Below are 25,766 nucleotides of genomic sequence, written 5' to 3'. Positions count from 1 at the left end.
CAGTTATCAAATGTCATCTGTCATGAAATAAGAACAAGCCTTTGCTTTGGGTTAACGTCGGGGGAGAAGAGGCTTGCCAATAACCTGGCTGCCCAGGGCTATTTCCAGTGTGCCTGCCAACGGTGCTCACGTGTGGCAGCATCCCAAACTCAACCCGCTCATGGCCAAGGCTGCAGGAGCAGGGGCCGCATCCAGACCGAGCCCCAGGGCGTGAGAGGGAAACAGTGCTTCCAACCTGACCCGTTTCTCTTCTCTGCTCCTCCTCTAAGGGATGCGGCTGTGCTAGTTTCTGGGTCCTGGGATCCAGGGAGCTCATCAAACCTTAATAGAGAGGAAGGACCACCAAAATCCACCCTGTTGTGTCAGGTCTAGCTGTGGGATGCTCTGTTCATACTCTCCACCCTCTTCCTCCTCGGCAGGCAAAGGCTGTCATATCAGAGTGATTGAAAAGACTGCCTTCCCAGTTCTAACACACCTTTGCAGCATCAGCTCCTCAAAACACTGACAAGATGAATTTTGACCACCTGGGCTCTGAATCCTGCCTCAATCTTTTTTTAAATCAAACTCTTTAGTCTGAGATCACTGGAGATTCACATGCAGGTGTAAGAGATAATACAGAGATCCTGCACGCCCTCTGCCATGCGTCCTCCAACGGTAACACTTTATAAAACCATCGTACAGTATCAGGATATTGACATTGATAATCTATGCGTCTTGTTCAGATTTCCGTGTTTCACTTGTACTCCTGTGTGTGTGTGTACGTGTACTTAATTCCGGCAATTTCATTACACACGTGGTTCCACATAGCCACCACCACAGTCAAAACACTAACCGTCTCATCATTACAAGCATCTTCTATAACCGTATCCACCATCCTTCAGTCTCCTCCCCTTGTCTCTAACCCCTGACATCCGCTCATGTGTTTCCTATTTCTACAATTTTTGTCATTTCAAGCATGCCTCACCGATGAACCCACACGGTAACCTTTTGAGATGGGCTGTTTTCACTCAGCATAATTCCCTGGAAATTCATCCAAGTTGTTGTGTTTATCCATCGTTGGTTACTTCACACTGTTGAGTAATATTCCATGACATGGATGTACCATGGTCTGTTTTTATTCACCCACTGAAGGACTTGTAGTATGTTCCATTCTTTGGCTATTATAAATAAGGCTGCTATGACCATTCATGCACAGTTTTTACCTGAACATAAGTATCCATCTCTGGGACAAAGACACAGGAGTGCAATTGCTGGATCACGTGGTAATTAGATGTTTAGTTTTACAAAAAAACTGCCAAAGTAGCATACAGAACGGCTATACCACTTTACATTCCCACCAGCAATGTATGAATGAGCTCACTTATGCACATTTTCACCAGATTTTGGTGTCATCACTACTTTTTGACTTTACTCATTCAGATACACGTTGGTGATACCTCATTGTGGTTTTAATCTGAATGCCCCCAATGCCCTGTCCCACTTTCAAACAGAGCAGACCATATACACTTATGTTGGCAACTGATTGGATGGAATATCCCTGGAAACTGGCATCCATAAGCAAATGGGACCGACGTTTTCCCAAGGGCCTCTCTCAAAGCACTACGTACCCATAATCAATGTTTTGCTCGTGCGTGTTACTTTAACATTTCAACACATGAGAATGTCAGGGGAAAAGCATCACTATCCAGTTATAAATGAAGACACTCGGGCACAGAGAAGCGCAGTGGCTGTCTGAAGTCACTCGGCTCGGATTCCAGGCAGTGCTCTGCGTCCCTGGCCACCTGGAAAAGGTTCAGGTTAGGCGGGAAGGCAGCCACACTCCAGTCTCCTGGAGAAGTTATTAGCATGATGGGCCAGCTCTTGTTTTCATGGCTCCAAGTATTTTGATTACTTAAGTATTTCTGTTTATACACTGGTTTCTGTTTGAACTGCCTGGGCAATGAGGGGTGATGAAATGACCAGCACAAGGTAGGGAGAACATAACCCGATTTCTATTCAGGGGAGGTTTTAGAAGGGAGTGAGAATCCATGAATTTTCTAGCAAAGAAAAGAAAGGCGCCGAAGAAGCTGGGAAAGGAGATTTGGGGATGTGATAACAGCCTCCACAAAGTCACGGCAGACAGAATGGAATGGAAATTGGATGCCACCAAGGTTTCCCTGGGGTGGGGGGTGGGGGGGATAAAATTAAAGAAGAGGAGGGCAGGCTAAATATGGCAGGCAGACTCCCAAATTCTTATTTTATCCTTTGGATGATCCTACTCAGGCCTGAGAGCATCCATTATGCTGCTCGGCAGACACAGACTGAGCGCTGACACCGACCTCTCAAGTTTCTTCTGCCTCTTCTCCCAAGGAAAATAAGATGGCAGGAAAACGAGATGGGGTCTTTCCTTTCACAAACCAGGGGGTGGATATAAAAACCAAAGAAGTTGTGTCTCTGCGTGCATGTGTGTGTGTGTGTGTGTGAGAGATCTTACATGCTAAGATCTTTTATAAATTTGATTTAAATCAAGTCCACTTTAACTTCCAATACTCCAAAATTCCTTTCTCCCTTGCACTGTCATTCCTGGGAGTATAAACAATGGTGGCCGTTCAAGCATCTTCCTAACGACATCCCTTTGTTCTGGCCAGGAATTCTCTCCCTCAAGGTTTTTCCCCAGAAGGCCCAACTCAGTCATTGAACTGACAAGAGATTTCTGGAGCATCTTCTTTGTACAAGGCCTGGCTGTCTGGTCCTAGGAGGAGATGAGGAAGCACAATCTAGTCCAGGATCTGGTTTATGAGAAGTCCAGCGGGGCTGGAGGCCAGCACGCAATGATCCAGAGAATAAGCCGAGGACAGTCATGAAAATGAACAGAAAGCGGAGGGCCCGTGATGAAAGTTCAGGAAGTGGAATATTTTTTTCCAGTTCCAGGAAATCAAAGGCTTCAGTGAGCGGGAGGGGAGAAGGGGAGGGTGAACGGCAGGCAGGAGTCAGATGCCTCTGCTTTTGGGGGGCCTTTCCTGCCCCCCCCAAGAACAGAGCTGCCCTCTCCTTCCTGTGGACCCCTCACTGGCTGTCCCCGAGGCTCAGCCAAAACGACAACGTGACACAGTCTCGGGACGTGTCCTGACTTTCGGCCTCGCGTGGCCGGTTAATTCTCTGTCTCTTTATTAAACTCTGTATTCGTGCATGTCATCTCCCAACCACGCCATGGCTCCCGAGAGAGCTGAGAACCTGCACAAGGACTTTGTGTCTTGAGTCACAGCACACGTTTGTGGCTTGAACCGCAGAGCGGCTGGATGACTCTGCTGAGTAAAGAGATGAATGACCAGAGCAAGGCTCCCGGGCGGGAGCCAGAGGCCTGTGGGAGTTCAGGACCATTTGTGAGTACCGGATGGAACAATGGATGTCTTCTAGAGAATTTCAGGACTCCTGGCAAGTGGGATTTAAAAAATCCAACTGAAGTGATAAAGACAGAGCAGCCACAGCTGCCAGGGGCTTGCAGGAAGGACAGAAAACATTTGGGAGTGAGGAGAGTGACCTATGTCTTAAATATAGGGGTGGTCACACCACTGAGGACATCTGTCAAAATTCATAGAGCTGCACGCCTTTAAGGGGAGCTGCTTTTACTATATTTCACTTAATATACATGTTTTCAGACCAAAAGGAGATAAGCACCTCTAATTCAATTTTTAAGTGTATCCTGAATACCAGTGACAAGGAGAGAAAAGTAAGTTTTTGCTTTCTGGGCTACATCTGGTACCCAGTTAATATGAGTCCACGATGTTTAAGGCCAAGCATCGCCCTGAGAGTGTGTGGCTTTGTGCTTGGGCCAGGGATGACCGCTGCTCTCTATCTGAACATGACTAAGGACACTTCAGAAACTTCCCAACTTGTAAGTCGCAAGTCCAAGAGAGAAGCAGGGAGGTCCCACACACCTGAGATGCTCTCTGGACGGGCTTTACGCACCAGCCTTGATCAATCTCTCTCTCTTTACCCATCTATAGAGACAGATGGGAACTGATTTCCCTGAATCACCAAACTTTGCCTCCAGGGGACCATAGAGACAGTGCCACTGATTCCTGAAGAGTGAAAAATCACAAGAAGAGCAAAGTGAGCAATCTGCTCAAGCAGCGGTACCCAACCCTTTGGGCACCAGGGACCAGTTTCATGGAAGATGATTTTTCCAAGAACCTGGGGGTGGGAGTTGGTTTGGGGACGATTCAAGCGCACTACATTTATTGTGCACTTTATCTCTATTATTATTGCATCATCTCAGCCTCACATCATCAGGCATTAGACCCCAGAGGTTGGGGACCCTTGTGCTGCAGCGCGTAAGGACAGGGGTGGGAGCCCTCTAGGTGTCAGATGATCCTGATGACCAATAAGAACAAAACCTAACACCTTCTGGGCCCTGAAGTTTGTCTTCCCCACCATGAGTAATCACCTACAAGACCTCACAACTCCATGGGGAAGATACAATTATCACCCTATCTTACACAGGCGGAAAAACATCGTGGAGAATCAAATAGCTAACAGAGCGTTCAAGGGTCAGACAGCTGGTTAAGTGGCAGTCTCAGGGTAGAAATTCAGCTTTCTCTCTCCAGTGCTTAGCAGCACCGTCTCCTGAAAGAAAGAGTTAAAGAAGTTCAAACTGAGCTACCCAGGGTTTTCTGAGCCCCTCTTAGGAGAAAAATTTCAAATCTCACCTTAATAAAACTCTGGGCTCATAACCAATAGTGAAATTGCTTTTCAACAGTTCTATATTGGGTGCCAAGGAAATTCTCGAATGGTTAGAGGAACAAGGAATCCACTAAGCTTCTCTAGCTTATGAAGGTCAGCACATCAGGAAAAGAGACACCCGCAGGAATGTAATTTTATCGGGACCTCATCGCTGAGACTTACAACAATATTATTCATGGCTCGTTACTGATGAGCCTGTTTGATTCCTTAAAAGGTCATTCTCACTTTATTAACAACTGTTGACTTAAATGCAGGGCTCCACCCGAGAAAGTAGTTGCCCCCATGCCTCAGAGAAAGAACTTAAAAGTAGACTACTAGGAATGGGAAAGTTCTTTGAAGGTGGGTTGGTCCTACCACTTGGCAGCTGAAAACAAGCTGAAAACCAGGGAGGTCAGCTAAATTGTCAAGGTCACTCAGGCGGCTGCAGGGTCCAGCTGGAGGCATAGAAAAGCAGGCCATTTGCAAGCTACCACGGAGAGAAATTTCTCTGACCTCATCTGAAATTTGAGAGCTTAAACTGTGAATACCTGCCCTGATGATGTAACACAGATAGAGAAAACTCTTAATCAAATCTATTTTAATATGATTTTGATAATATCACAATCATAATATCATTTTACCATCTCCTAACCACATTTTGGGCTTCCCTTGTGGCTCAGCTGGTAAAGAATCCGCCTGCAATGTGGGAGACCTGGGTTCGATCCCTGCGTTGGGAAGATCCCCCGGAGAAGGGAAAGGCTACCCACTCCAGTATTCTGGCCTGGAGAATCCCATGGACTGTATAGTCCATGGGGTCGCAAAGAGTCGGACACGACTGAGAGATTTTCACTTCACTTTTCAACCACACAGTGATCTCTGGTGATACCCATTGGATGCTCGCAACAACCCTGTGAGGTGGGCAGGATCAGTTTTATCATTTCAGCCTTAGACATGAGGAAATTTGAGTCTCAGAGAAGTTAGGGAGTTTGCTTAGGATCACGTGATAAACAGAAACCTGCAGAACTAGGTCTAGAGCCTTTAAACTTTTAATCTGGTGCTCTTTTGTTTTTCTTTTAGATAAAAGAGTCTGGCCACGATTTGGTTTAGGCATTCAAGGGTGGTAGAGACAGTGTCTACAAAGTTAATACTTTCAGAGAAGGAAGCTCTGTCCCCACATAGGCCACACTGCCCCCCGAAAGTGACAGGCCTACAGGGGTGCAAGGCAGAGCCAGAGTGTGACGGGTGTGTATACACTCTTCACTCCCACCAGAAAACAGCATCCTGTACGGCTCTGCTACAGAGGGGAGCAAACAGTGTGTTCTAGTAAAAACTCGGTTGAGTTTATCAACTTGTCTCAAGGGTCAACTCTCTGGGAGCAGAAACCCGGGTAAGACCTCATGGATTGGTGGCATACCCTTCCTGATGAAGCCACCAAATGCCCCTTCCTCACCCTGCTATGTGGACGGAGCCTGAGCATCCACCCACAGAAACAAAACCCATGACCCAAACCTCTTTCTCCCTGGATGCACACTAGAAATCAAACTGTTCAGAGTCATTCAAGTTCAAACACAGGTATAAAAGAGGTGGACAGGGGCTAGGTCACCAGGAGCCTGTGGACGTGACGGTCTTGGTCTTGGGGCAGGGCAATGGTGACAGGGTGAGACTGGCATTTTGTGACAAATGACTCCAGGGAGAAGGGGCAGCGTGGACGCGGAGCTCGGGCCAGCGCGAAGGTGACTGGGAGTCGCATCAGAAATAGAAGAGGACGGATTTGAGAAATACGACCAGGGAAGACAGGATTAGACAGTTAATTATAAATGAGGCGGAGGTGGCAAGAAAGAGGGGGAAGGAGAAAAACATCTATAGCCTCCTGAAAAGTTGACAACATTCTTGGGTAAATAAAAACTACTTAAAGGTTGAAAAAAGAAATAAAACCTCCACCTTCACTGCCCCGGGCTGCAGGGGCATGTGGGACTGAGACCACGACCTGTGCTGGCTCACCTCTGTCACCCTGGGTTTTCCAAGGTCCAGTTCACCCAAGAAAAACAACATGTATTGTCGGTTGTGTCTGGGTACACTGTGAGATCTCGGTTTACACCTCATACGTGGACCACCCGATGGCTAAGAGTTTTCTCGGGAACCTGATAAAACTGGATATCCGGTCTCTGACCCTGTCCCCAAAAGCCTCCAGGACAAGGCCCAGCCCACTGAGAACCAGCAAGGAGAGCCTTTATTCACCCCTTCTCAAGAGGGGTGCCTTCCATCGAAGGAGCCACCCCAAAGCTACTTTTTATCTCATAGACGGGATTTCTCATATCTGAAGCATCAGGGAAAATGGGAAATCAAAAGGCACAAAGGAGCTGAAGAAATGAAGACAACCATACAGCCTGAGCATCATCTGTGTGTGTTCTAAGTCGCTCCAGTCGTCTCTAACTCTTTGTGACCCTATGGACCATAGCCCGCCAGGCTCCTCTGTCCATGGGACTCTCCAGGCAAGGGTACTGGAGTGGGTTGCTGTGCCCTTTTCCAGGGGATCTTCTCGACCCAGGGATCGAACCCGCGTCTCTTACGTCTCCTGCACTGGCAGGCCATCCTCAAACAATTATTCTGGTGCCAGAGGCTGCTGATCTTAAGTTATAAGTGGGAGGCCCTAGAAAGTTTGGTCTCTTAGTTCTGAATCCTTTTTTGTCATGTTCTGCTCCTGTAGATACTCAAAGTTTCTAAGCTTAGCTGAAAAAAAAAAAAAAAGCTACTCAAGGTTTACTTTAGATGAAGTCAGTAAAATTTGGAAGCAATTACAAAAAAAAAAATGGTATGTCCTAAGACAGTGCAGTTTGGGCCACCAAAATCAGGGCAAAATCCAAATCACATTATTTCCTAATTCTCTACGTCTAGTTACCCAAGGCGTGCTTGAATTACTTCAGGGTCATGAACAACCTTGCTTATTTCACAGCAGTCTTTGCTTTCTTGCAGGGTGGGGTTATCTTTATCAAGAAACACAAAGGGGCGATGAAGCCCCACCTAAGCCAGGGAGACAGAATTTCCGCACCTGCAGACTTTACACACTGGCCTGGAGGTGATTTCAATACAGCTCCGCAGAGGCCCTGCTGACCCGGGCAGTAGGCCAGCAGGGTATTATCAGAACAATCCGACATGTTGCTGGCTTCTTCCACTTCCTAAAAACAGAAGTTGCCACACACACGAAATAATTCAATGTGAAAGAAAAGTAAAAATAAAAATAAGGAGCGTTTTTATTTTTTTCCCTCCCTCCTCTTAAAGGGGCAGCAGGTAAGGGTGTTGGGGGGTGCTGACCTGTGCACTTAAACGTTCAGGAGAAAGGAAACGGGAAAGGACCTGGTTTAAGTACTGAGACACCGCACTCCTGCGTGGAGTACACAGCCAGCTAAATCTGGAAGTACATTCAGCTGTTATGGACAAGAAGGCGAGCCCAGGACACTGCCCGCTGACTGTGAGTGTGTGTGCACTCGTGCATGTGTGTGTGTGTGTGTGTTTTCCTGCTGCCCTAAGAATAAAAGTGAAACACAGCTGCGATCCAGCAAGAGTTCATTTGTCAGGGTAACAGTACATTTCATTGTTTACGCCCTTACTGGATTTGCTTACCACACAGCCCGCCCATCTCCAGAATAAAAATATACTGGCTGGCTGGCCTCCACGGGATTAAGATATTGATTTTCAATCTATTTCCCCAGGGACAGAGCCGACCAACAACGAGGAAAATGCTCTTGTATTAAGGACTCATTTCAGCTCCCATTTTTAATCTCATAAACATGGGCTTAAAAGAGGGGACTGAAAACATCTTAAAGTTTTCCTCTTGGTGCCTGGATACAAAACTGGAAGGAACTCTGGGTTTAGAGACCAATAAATAGAAAGCAAGGAACGGTGTCATTTTTAAATAAAACATTTTTTTAGAAAGTAAAGAGAGCCCAGAAAAGAATCTCTCCAATGCCACAGGAGCCTCGGAATCAGAAAGTGCTGTTTCTCTCACCTAGGTCCACACATCACAGAGGCTGGAATAGCTAACTAACCATCACTTGGGAGAGTGGAGACAAGGCTCTGAGAAGGGTTTAAAATCTGAACTAGTGGTTCTGTTAGCAATAATCACAAATTACTCACTTCTTTCAAATACTTGCATGAATCCACTGCATCTATCATTACACACCTTTGGAAGGGTCACTGACTAGTTAGAAAGAGATATTCAAACTCATTTTACTGCCATCCATTATGATTTTATTCTTTGGAAGAGAATCATTTAATCTGGTTGGTGATTCTCTAACCAAACCTGGCCTTCATCTTTGCCCCAGAAGGAATGACTCATTAAATCAGTGCCAACGCTATGCAGCACCCACTACACCAAAAGGCAAAGAACAACCAACCTGACAGAGAATTTACATACTGAAGACTCAATCAGAATGTTTTAAAAAAAAAAAAGGCGGGGGGTGGGGGTAAAGAAAACTGGTCCAATTCTGGCTTCTATCTGGCATTTTATCTGAGGCTGAATTTCCCTCATTAAGGAAGGGGAGCTCAAAAGTCAAACAGCTCCCTCAAAATAAGCTGAATCTTAAGAAAGCATGCCTGGAGGGTTGGCATATATCTTGCTTTTTAAAAAGAGCTCAGAGGACTGGAGCTTTCTGAGGACAGTCTGCTGACACAGGGCCGATCAAAACCCAGGTGCTGGAGAAGCAGCTCCCAGCCCTGGGGCAGAGGGCCCAGGAGGGAGGGAGCCGGACTTCCGGTCAGACAAGCAGCCTCGCTCCAGAAGGGAAGTGAGAAGGCTGCTCTCTGGACAGCTCGCTCCGCTCAAAATGACTGTGGGGCCATCTGTCTCTGTGCAAAAGTGCCGCATCCCAACGAGGAGGCAAGGCTGTCCAGTCACGAGATACAGCATATGCATCATTCTACCTTCACCCTGCACGCTGCTGGAGACTCCAAAGTGCAAGGGAGACCCTGCACGCGTGATTCTACCCCCAAACTCCAAAACTCCATGTGCAGCGGCTGCAACTTCCGGTCCAAACTACATACTGTGAGCTTAGTCACTCAGTTGTGTCCAACTCTCTGCAACCCCACAGACTGGAGCCCACCAGGCTCTTCTGTCCATGGGATTTCCCAGGCAAGAATACTGGAGTGGGTTGCCATTTCCTTCTCAGGGGAATCTTCCCAACCCGGGGATTGAACCTGCGTCTCCTTTGTCTCCTGCATTACAAGCAGATTCTTTATCTGCTGAGCCATCAGGAAGCCACTGAGAACCCACAAATGAAGGTCCTCGGATGTGAGGCTGACTCTTGGGGCTCTGCTTGATCTTTCCCATTCTTACCAGCATCAGAAGGCCTAACTGTTTACAAAACGGAGCAAAATGAAATGAAACCAAAGGTATTGAGGGCAAAGAAACAGAGGTTCTGGATTCCTGGGCTGGAGTCAGAATACAAGTTCAAGGCTGGGCCTCCACTCTTGCAAAGGGTCCCCACCATCCGCTCACAGCAGCACCCCGGCGAGACTTTACTGAGATGTAGTCCTCACTTGTCACCCTCCTGCCCAAAAGCCTCCAGGGGTGGGGCTTACATGATGCGTGTATATGAAACATCTGTGAGCCTTAGTATCTGCTATATTTCAATTTTTAAAAACTTAAACACACACACACATAGACACCCTCCAGCACTTTTGAGGAAAAAGACCCAACCTCCTTCCCAGGGTCTGCAAAGGTCCCCATAAGCCCACTCCACTTCCTTTCTGAGGAGCCTCGTGGGACCTCCCTAGGCGCACTGGCCTTCCCTCTGATCCTCCAAGCGTGTTTCTACACCGTGGTCCACAGGGCTAGGTCGGCTGCCAGCCCCCTGCTGCAGTTCCTCACCCAGCAGCATCATCTCTCTAGTCTGTCCCTCTGGCGCATTTATCATAGACAGTAAAGCTGTTGTCATTTGCAGTTCCATGAAACTAGGAATTGTTCCGGCCTTGCTCCCCATCTATTTCCCCGCGCACAGCGCGGTTTCTGCTGTACAGAAGGCACTCGGCACTCTTGGTGGGATCACAGTGCCCCCTCTGGCCACACACCTCTGTTTCTGCATCTCAGAGATGAGCGCCACCTCTGTGGCAGGTCCGTCATCCAGGGATGCTGTGACGACTCATGGGGACAGTCTCCCTCATGTCTAGTTCCCAAGTTAAATAAATAACACATTTGTCCACATAACCAAAAATGCAAAGACTGAGAACCGCCAGTCATTAGCCGCCGGTGGGCGGTGGTTGGGGGGGGGGGGTATCTCTTTTCATCTACCTATTTTCTTGAGGTCCATCCACCTCAGTTCCTTTATCTGATCCTCAAAGGATTTAATTTTTCAGCCCTGACATCTGAGGGCCTGAACTTGCATTCTGAGACAGTTCCAAGCCCTCCTCCCACAGCCTATGTTATTTCAAGTCACGTTTTACAAATTCTCGACCCCGGAGGGGGTACTTGAGCGTATAAAGAAACGAGATGTCAAAATAGTTTACCTATGATGTTCACCGTACTATCCACTTCAGTTTTTATAGTTGAAGTCAGGACCGCATACTCAGGAGAAAGATCACTTACTCCGTTACTAAGCCCCAAAGGTGACTCAATTGGTTCTTGCTAGGAAGAAGAAAAGAAAAAAGAATTGAGAACACTTCCTTTCCCCTTCCTTCGCTTAGTTTAAATTCTTCCCTGTCTGCTTTCTTTTAATGCCAAGGTCAGGTTCGTCTCCCAAGTGCATGTTTTCAATCAGCCTAGAGCTTAAAAAGCACATTTCTGCCTAGAATGTCTTCTATAGCATTCCCTTTTTTCCCCCCTTCTTCCTTGGAGGAGATAACACCACTGCACCTGGCTTGCCTTCCTGAAATGCTTACCTCTGCACCCGACGACCCCTGGGTAAGAAAGCTGCATTACTATCGAGGTAAAGCACCGTGCAGGGGAGACCTCAACTCTTCCTTCTCTGAAGGAGGAGGTGCATGTGAGTCAGCTCCTGGCCTTCTCTCTAAGGGAGGAATCCTGCTGCCCCTTTTATACTTTTGGAGGAAAAGCTCTGCCTCAATTACAAGCCCAAGGACAGGAATTTAGAGCACATGGTGGATGAATTCTTCTCATATCGGGTCTGCCCTGGACCCTAGCCATGTGAGCATCCTGCCCCAGTGCAGGGGCGGTGGGGTGGCCGGTGACACGGGCCAGACTCCCAGCTGAAGACCCCCTAACTCCGTGGAGGCCAGTGGAGCAGCCCATATCCATGGCGCCTGTTAAATCCTTCCGAGAGTCTACATATTGATTCTAATGCATCTAGGAGAACCAATTCCTCTGGCCAAGCTTGGCTCTCAATTTCTGCTTTACTCAAGTGCACCAGAGCCCTCCAACCTCTGAACACACCAACAGCTCTGGAGAGCCAGTGCTGGGGTACAGACTGACTTTCAGTGATTTGATGAGAGCGCTTCTCTCCCAGAGGACATTGCACTGGTGTCTACGACAGCAGCAGAATCAGACAAAAAAAGCCACACACAACTATTGGGGAAACCACACTGGAGAGGGGGATATAAGGGTGGAGAGAACAGAAGACAGGAGCAGATCACATGAGATGGATATGACTGTGCTTTGAAAAATTTCAAGTGGCTACTCCAAGGCATGCAGAGTGTTCTTATCAATGCATGTGCTGCTTGGACTCAATGACGAATGCCCTGTAAACCTCAGGGAAGCCACAGTCCCATCCAGCAAATTCCCACCATGATATCCATGACTTTGAAGACATCACCTCACTGTATAGCTCAGTTCTTGAAAAAAAAAAAATCACAAAAGGCAGGGTTGACCAGATGTATGAAACGCTGAACCCAGGAAAGACCTGGGACAGCTCTGTTAGGTAGAACGTTTACCCCCTTCCCCTGTAGCATCTCTTTTACATATTCCAAAGTTTATCCTTTCTGGGAAGAAACTCGCTTGCTTGTGACTTGAGGTGTCACCTTCCCTTGAAAGCTAAACTCTTGACTGTGTACCTGCCTTCCCACCTCAGCCCCCTCACTATGGCTCGGAAAAGCCTGCAGTCTGGCTGCCACTCTACTTGTGGAAGCAAACTCTCAGCTCCTGGAGAGGGTGATGGTGAGACAGTCTGGCTTTGGAGTCACATGAGCCTGGAGTTCAAGTCTTTCACTAGTTACAGGGCTTTAGCCTCTTCAGTGGTCTCTTAGGATGCTGTGGACAGCTATAAACTGAGGACAGTAATAGAACCCACACCATTCCCATGGGGATGATGCGAAGATCAAATAAGACAAATTGCACCTGTCATCTATAATTAAATAAACACTCACTATTATCCAAAGTCACCGATAAAACTCCACTCTCCCAAATCCAGGCACCTTTCTGAAAGTCTCTTTCCCAAGTCAGCCCCACACCCTGACATCCAACAGGAAGACCTGGAAATCTCCCTTCTTGACAACAAAATCTACCTGATCCTCCACCTTTCTGATGGCACCCTCCTCTCTGGCTTTCTCAATGACCCCTTTCTACCCCCACCATCTCCAACAGGCCCCACATGTCATTTTATTCCTCTTCCATCTCTTTGATTTCCCAAAAGGAACTAAGAACATTTTAAGGAATTAAGGAAAGAACTGCTCATTTTCATGGGTCTCTTTTGTTGTCATTTTCCACTCTAGGTTTCTTATAAAAGTAATGAGGCAGTCAGACTTGCATATACTTAAAAACCTAAATTATTCTGATTTCTCAACGTGGAGATGTCAAAGTGTTTCATATGATCTACAGTTTAATTAGTGGCAAGTGAGACTTTTATCACATTACACTTGAGAAAACTATGACTCAGAGACGAAATTAGTTTTCTAAGATCACACTACTTTTTTTTTTCCTAAGATCACACTACTTTTAATGTGAGGAGATACGGGAACTGAACTCAGTCTTTGGTCAGGGAACATGGTCTAATTCCAGTAGTTTCTGTCTTAATAAACCCTTGGATCCTGTAATAATTCCAATGGAGACTGAGACAGAACTACTGCCAACATTGTTCTACTCCCCCGTTCCCTGCCTTGAATCCTGCACAACTTCTGTAACAGAACAGAATAGGAAATGGCAACTCACTCCAGTATTCCTGGGAAATCCTATGAACAGAAGAGCCTGGCGAGCTACAATCGCTGGGGTCCCAAAGAGTCCGACATGACTGGGCGACTAACCCACCAGCACCACCAATGGAGACTGAGGCTACTCTGAACGCTGCTTTGCCTCCTCCCATCCCCACATCCAAAATAACCAGCCAATCGATTTCCAAGTCCTCCATGCAAACCTCCTCATTGGTTCTGAAAGGACAAGACAGCAGATTGTCTAGTGAAAAGCATCCAGCACCTCTCTGAAAGGTTTCCATCCAGGGAGCAGAAAAACAGGGATCTTCACTACCTTCAGCTGAAAATTTTGAAATTATTAGAATAGGAAGATCTAAAACTAAACTATGTATTTTTTTTTTAACGGCAAGAGCCCAAATTAAGAAAATAGGTGAACGTTTCTCTATAGAACAAGTATACAGAGATCCTTCAGGTCACGAATGGCCTCTGCCCACAGCATCTCCTGGTCCTCTGTGATGCTCACTCTTGCCCTTTGCCACACCTGGCTGTACCACAACCTGGCCCGCTGAGTCCTAAGCCAACCTGCCTCCTCCTTCTGCCCTAACATCTCTCCATGAGGCCTGAAAACCCAGGGCTGCTCTTGGGTTCACACCTATCTTCATACTCAGCATCCTCTTCCAGAGAAATGTCTCCTCTCCATTCCAACCACTATTCTCATCTAAACTGTCTACTGCAGTCTCTCCTCTGTGACTGCTTCCCATCACCATGAGAAAGACCCCCTTTAAATATCAAGTCCACCACACTCCAAGTCCTTCCCAAGGAGTTCAACTGTGCCTTACGCCACAAAAGCATCTACGGAGGTTAGTCAGCCAACCAGTTTTGCAGACTGTGCTCTGAGCAGTCCCTTCAAGAGCTTCCAGGAGGAGAGGGAGGCAGCAGGGTTGGCTGGGAGAGCCCTTCACTTGTTCCCTGCTTCCAGAGCAGTTCTGATTCCATCTGTTGAAAGTTCAGGTGGGTTGCTTGCATGGGTTTTCAGTTCATTAAGGTTTAAAAACTGAAGGTCCCTTGCAACCCATGAAAAGTTCACTCCAGTATCATCCCTGACAGGTAGTCTTCTGTGGACAGCAACAGGGCGCATATTGTTTGGCAAGCCAGCTCAAGTCACTGTTAGATCCGAGAGCTCTATCAGAAAGATCTGCTGACTTCTCTGGCAGTCCAGTGGTTAAGACTTCACACCTTCAATGCAGGGAGCGCAGGTTCAATCCCTGATGGGGGAACTAAGATCCAGCATGCTGTGCAAGGTAGCCAAAAAAAAAAATCTGCTGAGCCAATACCTGCTTTTCTGTAACTCCCATCCAGAGGTCTGCACTCAGAACTAACAGAGACCAGACCCGCTCTTTACCAAGTGATGGTGCAGGCTGTCCTTGATTATATTTTCTGTAAGAGTACCAATTCTTTGATTTGGAAGCAGTCTACAGTTTGTAAGTATTCATTTCTAATCCATCCAACCTACACGCCTTCTTTTCCCCATGTGCCCTCACTCAGGCTCCTGCTCTAATGAAGCTGGAAAGTTTCCTGACTTCTCATTTCCGACTCTTTTCAACCCCATGGACTGTAGCCCACCAGGCTCCTCTGTCCTGGAATCCTCCAGGCAAGAACACTGGAGTGGGTTACCATTCCCTTCTCCAGGGGATCTTCCCCACCCAGGTATCAAACCCAGGTCTTCTGCATTGCAGGCAGATTCTTTACCATCTGAGCCACCAGGGAAGCCCCACCCAACGAAGATCAAACAGCAAGTCTGACCTCCAGACCTTCACATATCATGCTCCTGGTGGTGGAGGATGTCCACCCATTTACTGGCGTGTCCCCCAAGGCCTGGCTCGGAGCCCACGGCTTCTAAGAGGCCGAGAGACACTGAGGGAGGTGATGGGGCACAGGTTCTGGAGTTGGACTCACCTGGAATCAATCCCAACTCCATAAGGCAGTGCAACTCTGGGAAAATCACTCAACATCTCTGTGCCTCCACTGTTGCTGAGGCAAAAGGGAGACAACCTGCCCATCATGAGAAGGACGAAGTAGGTAATAATTGAAGCTGAGAGCATGGCAGGAGCTCCAGAATGTCAGCTATACCCCTCTGTTTTATCCATTTCTATCCTTACTGATTGTGGCCTTGGGACATTTTCTGAAACACAGATGTGCTCTGATGACATGCCATCTAGTGCTGCTCTCTACTATGCTTCTTATTCGAATATTTCCTTAGACAGCCAGTTACCGCCACACAGGCAGGGCTCAGTTCAAGTAAAAGATGGCTCACTTAGTAAACAGCATATACTCCAACAACAGGGGATATGGAGGCTCCAACATCAAGGGATATGGAGGCAGCATTTCTGCACATATTACGTGGTCACTGGGCCTTGGGTCTCCCAGTTTCCGGGAAGCTATTTCCCAAGGAAACAAAGAGCATGGAGATAACAGACTGCGTAAATGGCCCAAGAAATATCCTAAGAGTGGGCCAGCATGCTCTGAATATTCTTTCCTAGTTAAAACTTCAACTCAATCAACTATACTGCAATGAAAAAAAATAATTAAAAGAATAGTATTTATTCAGGTATGTTTAAAAAAAAAAAGAAAAAAACTTCAACTTTAATTGAAGGAAGACTGGAAAGAGCTTGTTTTAACAGCAAATTTTCATCCCTAGTTACGACATGCTCCTGCCTAGTCACCCAGTCACGTCTGACTCTTTGTGACCCCATGGACCATGCCAGGCTCCTTTGTCCATGAGACTTCCCAGGCAAGAATACTAGAGTGGGTTGCCATTTCCTTCTCCAAGGGATCCTCCCGACCCAGGGATCCAACCCACATCTCCTGCATTAGCCGGCAGATACTAGTCCACCAGGGAAGTATACGTATAAGACAAACTTTCTCTGTAGAAGAAACCTACCTAGTCTATTCAGTTGCATATATGCATAGGACTATGAACTCAGATCTTAGGAGTTTTGACAAACAATAAAAAGTAATGTATGAACATCTCAGTAAAATCCTTTACCCAATTCCAGACAACCTGGGGAATGAACTTTGAACCGCTCTACAGAAACATTCAATGAACACTATGCAGCCATGAGCCACAGCACTTGGGAAAGCCTACCAGCCTCCTCCATGTTCCCAGACAGATGCAAGGGGATTTATATTCAAAAGTTAAGTTGTGTTTACTTCCGACGAATCGCCTACCTTCTGCTGAAGGAACAATGTCTCTCTGAGGGACACATTTCAGGTACTAAGCAAGCCTACATCATAGCAGGATTTCGCACTGTGCCCTCTCCTGGGATGGAATTAATACACATGGCTGCACCTACGAGGAAAGCTCTGACTTGCTCCGCCGTGTCAATGTGGGGCCTGGCCACATGGGAGACGTCGTAGGTGACGGGGCTGCAGATGACCTTTACTGCCGAGAACACCACGTGCCATCAATTTTCACATTGACGGAACTGTGAGGGGCACATTCCTCACGTTTCCCTACCCCTGAAGTAAGACATGCCTTCTGGTCAATTATATGTGTCAGGATTTCACTGCAAGCAGTTTTCCTTGCTTAGAGATAAAAAAAAATAACAGTACATCTTACAATCTTTGGTACCTAATAGTCATTGCTTCTGGTGGATATGTCTGAGCAAAGTCAGCTGAAAAGTGAGCATTTGTTACTCCATTTTTATTTCTCCATTAACTGAGATTATGAAATTTAATCTGCATTCTAACCCTCCACTCCCTCCCCATATATTTATTTATGCATCTACTTGGTCAACAAATACTCATCGATCTATGCAGTGATCAAGTATGTATTAACTATCTGTTTTGTACCAGTGACTAAGCTAGATGCTGTGAAAATATTAATAGCAGTAAATATGATAGAGTTGTACTTAAGACTGTAAGTTGTACTTAAGTTGTACTTAAGAGGATTCTTCAAAATCACATACTTGTGGAAGTTACACTTTTCTGACTAAACAAGAATAATCAGAATGTAGGCCCTAAAAAAAATATCCAAACAATGGGAAATTTGATACAACAAACAAGATTTTTTCAATTGCAAGAAAAAAATAATTTTTTGAAAGTAATCTAGTGGAAACCCGTAGGTTAAAAAGACTTGAGACATATACAAAAATTACAACATGTGAACTTCATATGATTTTGATTCAAGTGATCAGACTGTATAAAAACTATGAAATTATGAGACAAATTAGAAATGTTTAGCACTGACTGGATGGATATTTGGTGATACTGAAGAACCACTATTAATTTTTTCAGATGTAATAATGATTCTGGATTATTTTTAAAGAGCATTTATCTTTTAAAGATATTTATTGAAGTAGTTGTGAAAGAAATGATGTTTGGAATCTGCTTTAAAATATTGGGCTGAACCATATGAAACTATTTTTGCAAGTCAAAAATGGTTGAGTATCTGCAATTTCACACATATAGGGAAGTGGACAGAGGTACTAATTTAACAAAATGGCCATGAGCTGATTGATGTTGAAAGCGGGGTGATGGTCTATGAAGTACATTTGACTCACTTGCTTCCTTCCTGTGTGTATAAAATTTTTCCATAATAAAAGGTTAAAATAAGGCCTCTACTGTGCTATATTTAAAGTAAGTCACCAACTAAAAATACTGAAAGTGGAAACTAGAGGTCTCACTGCTGAAACACTCTAGCTAAAATGTTTCTTTTCCATTGTAGAAGTAAATGTGTCTGAAATTTAACAATTTAGCTAAGTTTTCCCCTCTAACTACCTTCTCAAGTCAAACTGAAGTATATTTCTTGTGTGTGTTTTCCTGACTATTCTGACTCAGTGGTTTGCTTTTAAACATTGTGCTGTCTAGATAATTTGGATTTTCCTTCAACAGTTATTCTGGAGTAGAAATCAGAGTACTTGGCATCACTTTTAAGTTCAGTTCTAAGTTACCATGTGAACTTGGCCACATATCCCGCTGCCCTTGGGCCCGTGTCACTCAACCCTCTCACGCTACCCATCTCCGCATCTGCAAAGAGGGTGTGCTAAAGCAGACCACCGTCTCTCCAATGGTCTACGGGCCCCGACTGTAGAGTCTGATCTTTGCTTAGCAACTGAAGCTCGTCTTCAGTTTCTCATGGGATACTTGGCGATTCTCTGGCTTTTGAACAAGGGCCACCCAATCAACACACAAAAGACCCTCACAGGGTAGGGGGTTTCAGACTACACAGCTGACGGAAAAGCTCACACACACAAACACATCCCTACGGAAGACCTTTGGGAGTTATGAAAGCTAGTTCGATACTGAGATCCACACAAATAAAGGGCTTGAACAGACCACACACTAATAGTCTGTCAAGGGAAAATATATATATATACATAGACACACATAAATAGATATACACACATATATGTGTGTGTGTGTGTGTGTGTGTGTGTGTGTGTGCATGCGTGTTCGGTCACTCAGTCATGTCCAATTCTTTTGCAACCCTGTGGATTGCAGCCTGCCAGGCTCGAGGAGCCTGGTGGGCTACTGTTCACGGGGTCACAAAGTGTCGGACATGACTGAGTGACTAAGCACACACATATATAATGCACATCATATATAAATGTAGGTATTTAACATAAGTTTATAATACCTAATATAATTTAAAATATATTTAATGGCCTGAAAATATACTTGATATCATCAGATAGTAGCGGGTAGTTGGAGCTTAGCTGGAGCTAAGTGACCAGCTGGCAAGAGTTGCGGGGGCCAGATGGAGGCCTGAGACTGCCAGGCTCAGCATGGATTTGTGAGTTCATTCATAAATCGCTCAGGGAAATTGGATGAAGCCGGGGAGGTGTGTGTACCTGGGCCTACAAGCGGGCACATGCCAAAGAGGAGACATGAAAAGCACAGAAATCACAACAGCAAAGGAAGCAAGATTAAATACTTCACAGAGACCACATCGCTTGTTTTCAAGAGACAGACTATGAATCACTAGTATGATCACAACTTTGGCCTCCTCTCTGCACAAAGATTACCTTGATGTGCTTCACTCTGTCTTCTTTTTCTGTCTTTGGTTTCTTTCCTGTGGCAACAAAAACAGTTCGAGATTAATCCCAGAAGAACGGACAGACATTTCCCCTATGTTAAATTCTTTCTGAAACTCTCGGTGCATTTATTGCTGTAATCTGTAGATGGTCAAGATCCCAGACGTTTCTTTTCCTTTCTTTGGGGGCCCTGAGAGTCATTTTACCCAGCCAAGCAAGGGCTGAATTAACATCCACAGTGGGAACAAGGGTTGTATCCTTGCTGGGGCTACTATTGTGGAAATCAAGAAATCACAAAGGCGCTATTTAAGCAATGGTTGTTTTAGCCAGTAAATATCTTTATCTACCTTTCTTAGAAGGTCGCTCAGACATGGGCAGCATCCGGTAGACTCTGAAGGCATTGTTTCCTTTCTTTATGCTTTTGTCTTTGACTTCCTCGATGTCAGGCAAGGAGTTCATGGCACATCGGAAATTTGCCTTCCACGTTTTCGGGTCGGGTTTATCTATTCCTGGTTGATGCTTTCCTAACAAAATAGTCGAAAGAATTAAGGTTAAGAAAAAAAAGAAAAAGAGAGGGAAAATTATTTCCAGAGTAAAAATTTCTGGAAACAGGATTGCTGGCGGGTTGTAGAGAGAATGCTTTTCATTCCAGGCCACGCCTACAGTGAACAAACGTCCTGGTTTGTTCCAAGCTGAGAAGGTTCTTGGGATGTGGGAATTTTAGTTTTAAAATCCAACAGTTCCAGGGCAAACTGGGACAGACTGGTCACCCTGGGTCTACAAAATAGATTGAGAGGAAATAAGGGTAGAAATCAAAGTGGAAAATCAAGGTAAGGAAAAGAAAAAGCTAGGAGGCCAGGAAGGTTTCTTTGGTGGCTCAGCTGGTAAAGAATCTGCCTGCAATGTGGGAGACCTTGGTTCAATCCCTGGTTGGGAAGATCCCCTGGAGAAGGGAACGGCTACCCACTCCAATATTCTGGCCTGGAGAATTCCATGGACTGTATAGTCCACGGGGTCGCAAAGAATCAGACACGACTGAGTGACTTTCACTTCACTTCACTTCAGGAGGCCAGGAGACCAACAAGCATGGGTCACTGGAAGGTCTCTTTTACAACCGACTCTCAAATAAACAGCTCCCTGGTTAAATTATATTATAAATAAATAGCTACATAAATAAACAGTAAATAAATAATAAAAAATAAATAGCTAAATAAATAGTAAGTAATAAAAAATAAATAAACAGCTAAATAAATAAATAGCAAGTAATAAGAAATACATAGCTAAATAAATAGTAAAAGAAACAGCTCTCTAGTTAAATTTTATTATAAATAAATATAATCTCGACTACCTTTGGGGGAGATAATTCAACCAAGGTTTGCAGCTCCAGAACAAATCAGTTCTACATTCCCCTGATACACACCTGGGGAACTTCATCAGAAAACCACATTTATATGGCTGAGTTCATTCATTGTTCACCTGAAACTGCCACAACATTGTTAATCGGATATACCCCAATAAACAATGTTTTTGGTGTTAAAAAATTTTTAAAAAAAGAAAACCACATGTCCAGGAAATTTAAAGACTCAGTTTCTATGGAATGGGTAGAGCATCACTTCTGAGTGATGAAGTCTATACCTCACGTGTCCTGGATGTGTCTGGAGATAAGTCACAGGTTTATCAGCACTATCTTCATGAAACCATAAGCCACAGCATTCATACATGCAGCAAAAATAAAAAGAAACAATAGCTAACAGTCTATCATATAACTGATATTTGCCAAGAGAGTAGAACGTAAATATTCTCAACCAAAAAACAAATTACACTTTAAATACCTTGCAATTGAATTTGTCAGTTGTATCTTGATTTTTAAAAAGCATGAAACCAACCAAAAAAAGCAACAGTGCCGGCCTCTGGAGCTGACGCGGGATTCATACCTGTATGGATGGCCCAGTTTCTGAAGAGGGGTGCATCTTTTTCCACATCCCACCCGTGTCTAGCAGCATGCATCCAGGGGATCTGAAAAATCTTCTTTTCCTAAAAAAACAAATAATAATAATAGTAAGAAGAACTGCAGCCAAGGGTTTCAGGCCATCATTGCAGAGAGTTCTAGCTAGTTTTAGCTAGTAAGACTCCCCATTAAGTAAAAATCACTGGGTTTGCTGAATATCTATGGTAAACCAAACCCATTTCCTCACTATGACCCAAAGCTTGACAGTCTACCAGGTGAGATTGAGAGGCAGGTGGAGTCTGTTAGGCTAGAAATAAATTTCAAGGTCAAAAGTGATGATCTGGGAAATGCCAATGTGTTTCATTATCTGTGCCTCCTTTTTTACAGGACCACAGGTAACTGGCCACTGACTGAAACATCTATAGCTGAGGATTTATTTCTGTCACTTGGTAAAGAGGAACTCCAGCTGTCTTAGGTAAATTAAACATCAGGCAACTCTAGCCTGGAGACATGTACACGAACATATGTAAAACAGCCAGCCAGTGGGAATTTGAGGCATGACGCAGGGAGCTCAACCTGGGGCTCTGGGAGAAACTAGAGGGGTGGGATGGGCTGGGAGGTGGGAGGTAGGCTCAAGAGGGAGGAGACATGTGTATACACCTATGGCTGATCCATGCTGATGTATGGTAGAAACCAACACAATATTGTGATTATCCTTCAATTACAAATAAAGATATTTTTAAAAATTAGGCAACTCTCCAAAGCAACACTCATTTCACTGCTAAAGGGAAGTTGGGGTGTCTGAGGCCATGGTCAGAGACTGAGTATCTCAATCTGCTCATGAAGCCAACAGAAATGAAAGATTTTGTTTTATGGACTTCCCTGGCAGTCCAAGGGTTCAGTTCAGTTCAGTCGCTCAGTCGTGTCCGACTCTTTGCGACCCCATGGACCGCAGCACACCAGGCCTCCCTGTCCATCACCAACTCCTGGAGTTTACTCAAACTCAGGTTCAGGGGTTAGGACTCGGCGTTTTCATTGCGGGTGGGTGCGGGGACGGCACAGGTTTGATTCCTGGCTGGGGAAATAAAGATCCCGCATGCCAGGTGGCGTGGCCAAAAATACATAAATATAATAAAACAAAATAGAGAAGTTAAAAAAAAATTAAAAAGATTTTGTTCTAATTCCTATGTGTCTACTACCTGACCTGAGGAGAAAGCAACAAATATAAACAAATATGTACCAGTTATATGAGGATGATACTCCTTTCTGAAGAAAAGTCCCTTAAGTACAGTTCTTGTCATAGAAGACCTCCATCTCTCTTACATCCCAACTCAAAACTGCTTAAATCACCCCTGGCAAGCATATGACTAGAAACTAGTGCTTTGGAACCAAAACAGTAAAACTGCTATGTGAAACCCAGTTCCCTTTGCATGTTCACACACTCTCAGTTTTGGTTCTTCCAAGACCCAAAGGAGCTGGGTACATGTTACTATTTCCACTTTACACTTAAGGAAACTGAGGAACAGATTTAAATTATCTATTCAAGGAACTTACGGTAATGTTAGTAAATAACCAAATTCAAAACCTAGGTCATGTGACCCCATATTCAATCACTGACTCACACTGCCAGTTGTCTCCCAGGGTTTAGATTTACGTTTCCTGACCTACAACAGATCCGCTGACTTGGATTCCATGGAGATTAAAGACTAAGAAAACTGTATTTTTTTAAACCTCTCAAGGTAGGTCTGATCATTTCTAGGGATGGGGAAAAAAAATCTCTGCACAATACACCGGAGCAGGAAAGTAAATGTCAGGAGGGATTTTCCACCACTTTGGTTTCACACAATGAAAGATACAAATGGGCCCCGCCAACCCAAAAGGGACCTGGTGCCTCCTCACAGAACCAGTCACAAAGCTGGAACTAAAAATATGTCAGAACATTTGAGGGTTCCCCAGAACTGTTAGAGGGGAAAATTCCATGTATATAAAACATAGTCAATAAAGAAGAACTGAAAGTGAGAGGTTTTTCATAAAACCCTCCGTGTACACGCTGTATCATCCACTGAGAGGGGGCAGGGTTTCAGGTTGGCCAGTTTCAAGAGGACAGTGATCTGAAGAGGGTTGAGTGAAACTTTATTTTTTACGGTCGATGAATATCAGAGCGCAAAAATCACTCAGTGCAGTTTTTAACATTCCCAGGGGAAAAAAAAAAAAAAAAGCCCATAAATTTATCTCTAAAAGAACTTTTCCTGAAGTACACAGCCAGAATCTAAAGGTTTATGCTTAAAGATACAGACCCTTAAAGAATCAGACTCTTGTACTTTTTTCTAGATCAAAGGAGATCTGGGGTGACACAATCTGACATCAATCTCCTGAGGCACAAAACTGATTCTGATAAGTAGATCTTTTCAAGCATGTGTGTGCGCGCAAGCAGACACAACTTAGTGATTCAACAACAAACACACACACACACACACCTCCAAACCTAGTCTCCCAGAAATCATGCCCAAATCATGAAACCATGAAAGTAATAACCGGACCTAGCAATCATCCACTCCAGTGTTCTTGCCTGGAGAATCCCAGGGACGGGGGGAGCCTGGTGGGCTGCCGTCTATGGGGTCGCACAGAGTTGGACACGACTGAAGTGACTTAGCAGCAGCAGCAATCATCCACCATGAATCCCCTTGAAATGGGCAAAGGACCTGAACAGACATTTTCCCAGGGGGGCTGCACACACCGTGTATGGAAGGACTAAACCCAGCAGCAGAGTCCACTTGTACTTCCACGTGTAGAGACCTCTGCCCACCTGTAGGCAGGAGAGATAAGCCCAGCTCAAGTTGAGAAAAACATCTGAGATAATTTTGAGCAATGCAGAACAAACGTACTTTGGCCCCAAGCGGGATCCAGCCTTCCTATCTCCCACGGCCGCTTCACTCCCCCAATATTTATAAGAAGTTCCAATGCCGCTCGCTAATTTTGTTTGGACTTCTCACTGTGTTCTGAGATGGCCTGATATTTACACAAGTACAAGCCTGCTTTCAAAGTGCAGAGCAGGAAAAGGTCGGAATTACCCGATGACCTCCAGGTCTCAGGGAGGGGGCCTTGGCGCCTGGGTCCAGGCAGACCTCTGGGGAGAAACAGGAACCTCAATAATCAGGGTGGGAATCAATCGAAGTGATGAGAACAGTGAACCTGGATGCTGCCTCCTTCCTTCCTCAAGAAACAGCCCAGGGAAACCACAAAATCAAGCATGAGGACAAATCCAGAACAGACCTGGTCTCTTCCACAAGCCAATGGAGAGACGGCCAAAAGGGAGTGGGCATTGCACATAGTCAGGAACCAAATACAACCTGGGGGTCTGCTGTGGCTTCTGATGGAACAAATAAATCCTAGAAAGATATCTGGAGAATAGTCAAGGTATTCTGAATAGGACGGGGCAGTAATGACATTTTAAATGATGGCTAATTATGATTAATTTACGATTATCCAGCTGGTAATGGTATTGTGAATCCATAAGAAAACGTTCTTGGGTCTTACAGATACACCCAGTGAGGGAGTTGCTTTAATCACCTCCCAACACAGATTTCTTAACTCTTAATAGTTGTTCAATCTAGATGTGAGTTTTAAATCTAGAAGGGAATTTGCTGCACTATTCTTTCTAGTCGTTAGATCATTCAAGCATACTATGTATATTTGCAAGTACTCATAATAAACTGGCCCAAGCCACAGCCACTTTCAGGAGCTAGGTACAGTGCTGCTATGCGAGCCTCCTCATCGCTCCTCCAGAGGAATCCAGAGCACCTGTTCCATCAGCCCCCACCCCCTCATGTGTTGGAAGCAGGAGATGCAAACAAATTCAAGGCATTAATTAGCCACCTATTTTTCTTCCCTGGTGGCTCAGTGGTAAAGAATCTGCCTGTTAAGCAGGAGATGCAGGTTCAATCCCTGGGTCAGAAGATCCCTGGCAGAAGGGAATGGCAACCCACTCCAGTATTCTTGCCTGGAGAATC

General features: G+C 45.2%; 1 protein-coding gene across 2 annotated transcripts in view; it reads right to left on the bottom strand.

Moving 5' to 3' along the window:
* IRF2 (interferon regulatory factor 2) overlaps positions 1-25,766 on the bottom strand; it is an 82,947-nt gene that overhangs the window by 11,162 nt on the left and 46,019 nt on the right. For both annotated transcript variants that reach the window (XM_020876531.2, XM_020876532.2), the window contains exons 3-6: positions 21,743-21,842; positions 20,156-20,332; positions 19,800-19,846; positions 11,203-11,320 (exon numbers count right to left, since the gene is read on the bottom strand). In XM_020876531.2, the coding sequence (XP_020732190.1) occupies positions 11,203-11,320; positions 19,800-19,846; positions 20,156-20,332; positions 21,743-21,842 (442 nt within the window). The remainder of the gene's footprint in view (positions 1-11,202; positions 11,321-19,799; positions 19,847-20,155; positions 20,333-21,742; positions 21,843-25,766) is intronic.

This window comes from Odocoileus virginianus, chromosome 32 (assembly GCF_023699985.2).
Source record: "Odocoileus virginianus isolate 20LAN1187 ecotype Illinois chromosome 32, Ovbor_1.2, whole genome shotgun sequence".
In the NCBI taxonomy this organism is placed as follows: domain Eukaryota; kingdom Metazoa; phylum Chordata; class Mammalia; order Artiodactyla; family Cervidae; genus Odocoileus; species Odocoileus virginianus.
The sequence above is the reverse complement of the archived record's forward strand: the minus strand, read 5'-3'. Positions and strand labels throughout refer to the sequence as shown.